Source organism: Plasmodium knowlesi (assembly GCF_000006355.2).
Source record: "Plasmodium knowlesi strain H genome assembly, chromosome: 14".
NCBI lineage: Eukaryota > Apicomplexa > Aconoidasida > Haemosporida > Plasmodiidae > Plasmodium > Plasmodium knowlesi.
Genome location: NC_011915.2, coordinates 1,585,008 through 1,591,007, shown reverse-complemented (window position 1 = coordinate 1,591,007; position 6,000 = coordinate 1,585,008). Strand labels below are relative to the sequence as shown.

The window sequence follows — 6,000 nt, the reverse complement described above, 5'->3', positions numbered from 1 at the left end:
ACTATGTCAAAATTGAAGCATTTTAAAGAAAAAAAAAAAAAAAAATAAATAACAAGTTTGTTGGTATTAAAAAAGGGACAATTGAGGAAAAGGAGTTCATAGGACTTTATCCCTACATAGATATTTATATATGTGCGTTGAACTGAATAACCATTTATGCTTCTGGGATGATTTTTCGCCCTAAACACCTTGAATAATACGCGAAGGGGAAGTAGACAACGTGCACTAAAAAAGAAAAATCTTTCCTATTCGTCTCTCCCTATTCGTATGAATAAAATTGGAACCTTCGCGAAGAACTTTACGGAATAGCTGCAAAAAAGCAGGAAACCCAAAATCATCCAACAGATTTAACTGTCTTTATAGACTAATTATAATGTGTGTCCAAGACATGACCAAAGGGAAGGGGAAAAGGAAAAAAAAAAAAAAAAAAAAAAAAAAAAACCTTGCCTACGAGGGTGAATACTCCTTCAGTAAACTTTTATCATGTTTTTCGTATTTCACTCAAGGAATAGAAAATGCTTAAGGTGCGCGGTATATATATATATAGTGCGTTCGCGACGTGGCCCAACTGTGGAAAGATTCTCTTCTTTTAGATGAACCCCAAACAAAAAGAAGCCTTTACGCTAAGTGTTTATTTTTTCTCCTTTCTGAGGGGGGCGAACCCTATCATTCCTATGTGTATTGTGTGTATTTATAATACGCCTTACCACCACACACAAATGGGGGGGGCAAATGTGCCAAGCTAATCCTCTGAGGCTTCCACACCTGGGCACTATGTGCCCTGCCCGACGGTGGCCTACTTCTTGAAGATTTGCACACCACATCGAGGCCACGCATTGTTTAATTCGCCACTTAACGGCAATAACACATTGGAAGGTGAAGACAGAGGAACACGTCATGCGATATGGCATAAGGTTTAAGGCTTAAAAGCAACCAAGAACGTATGGAACGCGTATAGACTATTAAAAAAGCTTATTTGAAATTCCAGTTAGCACTATAAAAAAAAAAATTTATATGAGCTATATATATACTTTATTATTATGCTTTAAAGCGTTTAACATAATAATAAGAAAAAAAAAAAATGAATCAATGAAATAAATATATTATAAAGCTATCTATTATATACAATAATAAAATATTATGTAATAAAATATAATAATGATATTACGTAATAAAATATTATGTAGTTAAATATAATAGGATATTATATAATATATGTGAAAACAGCTGGAATGGAAAAAGACCTGAGAAAAAAATTGAAGTAATATACTCATAAAAAAAATATATATAATAAAACATATTTTTTTTTTTGTTAAAAATAAAAAATTAATTATATTAAAAGAATTTATAAAGAAATTTAAAAAAATATACTTTACATTTAAAAAAAAAACATGAAAAAAAAAAACCTACTACTACTACTACTACTACCACTATTTTGGTTTATTCAACTTAAACACTATATTTATACACAATTTACAACATATATTTTTTCTTATAGTAATATTCAAATGTAAGATGATAAGAAAGAGAAAAGGGGAAAGTGGAAGTAAAACAAATTGCAAAATATAAAAATATTGAAGCATTAAAACATAAAAAAAAAATATATAGAAGAAAAATAACTGCAGTTCTAAAAAAAAAAAGGTAAATGTTCTTTCTAAGTTTTAATAGCTACTTTTATATTTTGCAAAAAGAAATGAGCTCGAGTAAAATGGCCGATCATGGTGGGGGCTTGGATGGGGTGTCTATTATTCTTCTCACATCATCATAAAAATGTATCATCGGTGAGGGTTGAAGGTTGATGGCATAATACAAAACTGCTCATATATATAAATATGTATATAATATAGTGCAAACGTCAATTTTTTTAATATATAGAAATGGATTCTTCTGCCTCAGTTGAGTGATATGCAAACGGTGTTACAATATGTCACTCTCATTGAGGGTCTCTATCTCCATCTATTTTTATTTTCCTTTTTTTCTTTTTTTCTCTATTTCTTTTTTTTTTTTTTTTTTTTTGTTTCATTTTATTTTATCTTGCCCCATTCTGTTCCATTGGTCATTCCATTTCACTTCACTCCGCGTCCGACAACTCGGATGGATTCAGAAGATCCACGCTGAGAAGCCCCTTATCCCATTCACAGTCGTGTTTATAACGCAGTTTTTGTTGTTCTTAGATGAGCTATCCAATTTGTTGTTCTTATTGGCTTCTTTATAATTTGAGCACACCGACTCATTCAGGTATTTCAGGCTTTCATCCATGGCGTAGTCTTTTTTTTTCTTCTTTCTCAATCGGAACCATTTCGTCTTTTTGTTTTTCTTTTCGAAGCAGGACTTGTAATCATTTAAACTTTTATTCTTATAATAAAAAAATTTATTGCTTCTCTCATCTCCATTGTTCACAAGATCTTCTATGTCGGTTAAAGAACAGAAAGTCTGATCCCTCTCATAGTCATACTTATCTAGCTTCTTCTTATCATATGGATAGTAAATGTCTATTTTGTTGTTACTGTGCTTGTACAGCCTAAATCGGTGACACGTCCTCATCAAATTGCTATCTATAAATTCGTCGCTATCATCACTTATGACCTCATTTTTGATTAATGCTGTCTTTATGTTAATTTTACTGTCCCTATTATCTTCGCCGTAGTTATTCCTTCTCCTGGTAAACCTTTTAAAATTCAGTCTGCAATTATATTTTCTTTTATTTTTTTGATTATGCACTTTTTGCTCATTCAAGTTATCTAATGTAATAGTCATTATTTTTATAGTTCAAAATATATATTATTTTTTGCATAATATAAAAGGGAAAGGGTATGCTTATTTTATTCTTATATTATTTTTTTAATAAGAAATTTATAAGCAAGAAATGGTAAAGCGTGTGCGTGGGGCGAGCGGCTCAATCAGACATAAAGATGTATTCTTCAGCACCCGCACAGAATGCACGTATATGGAAATATTTACTGCTAGCTATATATAATATGGCGAAATGGAATCGCGCAAATAGGTAAGAAAAAAAAAAAAAAAAAAAAAAAAGAAATAGAGAAAAGACGTACAATTATACACAATGTACACTATTACCGCAACATAAAAAAAACGTTTTCTAAAAGCGACACGTGGTTTTGCAAGCAAAATGGTGCTTTCGTTTGTGCGTAATTCGCGAAATGCGCTGCACTTTTAAAGCCTGCTCCTTCTCTGCAGAGTTATGTACACGTCAATTTCGCACACAATATATGCAACAGGCCTTGGACCTCACGAGAAAAATTGTCTTCGTACGCAGTCAGTGTGCCGTGATATTGTCTGAGCACTTCGCGGCGAACTGTTCACACGTATATTTGTATATACATACGTATGTACATATACATGTATACATTTCACGAAGGGCAATCAATCAGTCGCATATAAATTTTGCCCCAATGGTAATCTTTACGATAAAAGCTCTTCAATACGCCCCCAATTATACTTTGTATATATAATTTATTTTACGCTTTTTCGAATATCTTTTTTTCTTAAAAAAAAAAAAAAAGATACGGTGGTATTATATACACGTATAATCAACCGAAAAAAAAGAAACAGCTAAAAAAAAAAAAAAAAATACGCATATGAAAACAAAATTCTTTTTGAAATTTCTGTAAAAGAATTTTAACATTTGCGATTTATTGAAATTCCGGGAGAAAAATATATACATATTATGCGCGCGTAAATATGTATAAATATATATATAAAAGCTTCTTAAGCAAATATATATGTTATACATACGGCTACGTATGTTTTTTATATATGTATATATTTATTCTTTCCAATGCACATCTCACTTATAATATATTTATAAGTGATACGGAAACTGCTTTTCCAGCGAACGTTATCTAATGTACGTATAAATATTTGTTAACTTTATTCCTATATAATATTCAAAAATATTATATATAAAAACAAAGTAAAAGTCAAAATTAGTTTTAATTAACTTGATTAATTAAAACAAGAAAAGCGAAGATATTAAAAAATCCAGTTTTTAAAGATAAAAAAACTTGTTTATAAGAAATATATGTTTTGGCGTTCTTTGTAATTTAAATTAAAAAAATTTTAATTAAAATAAAAAAATATATTTATTTTTTATATTATTTTATATTTTTTTTTCTTTGCGTATTCATATGCGTATATATGCATATGAATAAAATTTTTATTTGAAGAAAGTTGACCCGTTCAACCGATTGATAATATGAATAATTGACGAATGAGAAAATATATGTTTACTTATTTTTATGCGTAACGTAGGTACAATACGTATTATTTATATATTATTTCTTTTTTATTTAATTTTCATTCTATTCTACTTGACCCTTTATTTTATTTTTTTTTTTATTTTATTTTTATTTTCGTTCCTTTTTCCCAATGATTTAAAAAAAAAATTGCAAAACTGCCCTGCATTTTATATGAACCTTTTGATTGGCGTAATAGCACCATAGTGCTTAGAGGCGACAATGAAAATAAAAGAAATTGGAAAACGAAATATAAATGCGACAAATCCATAGGTGGTAAGCCAAAGGATGAGATTCCCGTGAACCTTCTAAAAAAAATAAAACATCTGCAATGCACCTGTGGCACATTATATATGTAGGCGGGCCGTATTTTTGTATGCTCGCGTAAAAAAGAATAAATAAATTAAATAAGTAGAGGGGTTCATTTCCCCCGTAAATAAAGAATTAAGCTAACATGAAAATCACGTACAATATAGAAAAGAAGTTAGAGCCAAATCGGGTGATGTTCAAATATAATACCTGTCAAATTGTTACATTCAAATGATTTGAACCAATTTCGTTAAAGTTCTTCCTTTTGCGGGCATATGCGCGCGAGTAATCCCGCGGCTCTGTTTCTCGTGCCTTTCCCTCCATATTTTTGACCCAACAATATTTTGAGCTGACACAAACCTGGATCCATAAGGCATGGCATAAAGAATAAATTATGATGTACAGAATAAGTAGCCTTCTGAGTTGCAAAGCTGGGTGTGACGGCGTACTCAAGCGAATTGGGTAAACGCTATTTTCCACTTAGCCTTGTGCGTGTTTCCTATCCGATATAATATAATATGCATTCTTACATATATGAAAGAATAAGGGCAGTTAAAATATAGGCTATTAATGATAAGCGTTTCTGTCAGACGTTACACAACATCCTTTGCATTACCCCTGAGGCTCACATGATCCTCCTATATTCATACCTACAACTCGAGGTGACTCAAAAAAATATATTTCTTTTTTTTTTTTTTTTTATGTTTTGTTCTTCCCGACGCGAGCAAACATCGTGCAAATTTGACGATTGGAAAGGTCGTTAATCATTTTGCATATTTGATAAAAAATGGGGCCTCTACTACTAATGTGCGTGTTATGTAGAAAAAAGGCATTTTAGTAAAAATATAAATTTATTTAAATCTGTATCCATCACGCTAGGCATGGTTATACGTACGCCATTGTGAATACAAAATATATGTATTTATTTGTATGCGTGATTTTATGATTGAGCCTTTTATGGCGTATTATGAAAATTGCAGGAAACGCCTTTTATCATTTTAGCAGGATGGAAGGGATGATTGCATTTTAAAATTTGTTCCTTCTCGTTCTTAAAAATTTGAAGAAACGCACGGTAAGAAAAGTGCAACCCTCTGAAGTTAAAGGGAGAGAACATTAATTTCTTGTTAATTATGTCTGTATGAGCATGCTGGTCCATGTGCCCTTTGGTTTTTATTTTCTGTGGAAAATTGAAATAGCAAATAAAATTTCCCCCGTGTGATTTAAAAGGGCATCCTACTGTAGGAAAACAAAGAATATTCATTTATGTTAGAAAAGAATATATTTATGCAAATACATATCCAGTAGGAGAAATGATTAGTTGCACTTGTCCTGTACCATAGTGTACCATTTCAATTGGGGTGAAATTGTGTTACAGTTATGACAAAAAATCTCCACCCATTAAAAGGCATTTGATGTGATCAGTGTTTTTTGCCAG

The 6,000-nt window shown here is 30.9% G+C and overlaps 1 protein-coding gene across 1 annotated transcript; it reads right to left on the bottom strand.

Annotated features, from left to right (window-relative positions):
* Positions 1-2,100: 2,100 nt before the first annotated feature.
* On the bottom strand, positions 2,101-2,757 carry PKNH_1437100 (conserved Plasmodium protein, unknown function; the record flags this gene model as incomplete). Its single annotated transcript, XM_002262214.1, has 1 exon — positions 2,101-2,757. The coding sequence occupies one exon, from the start codon at positions 2,755-2,757 to the stop codon at positions 2,101-2,103; it is 657 nt and encodes a 218-aa protein (XP_002262250.1).
* Positions 2,758-6,000: the final 3,243 nt, after the last annotated feature.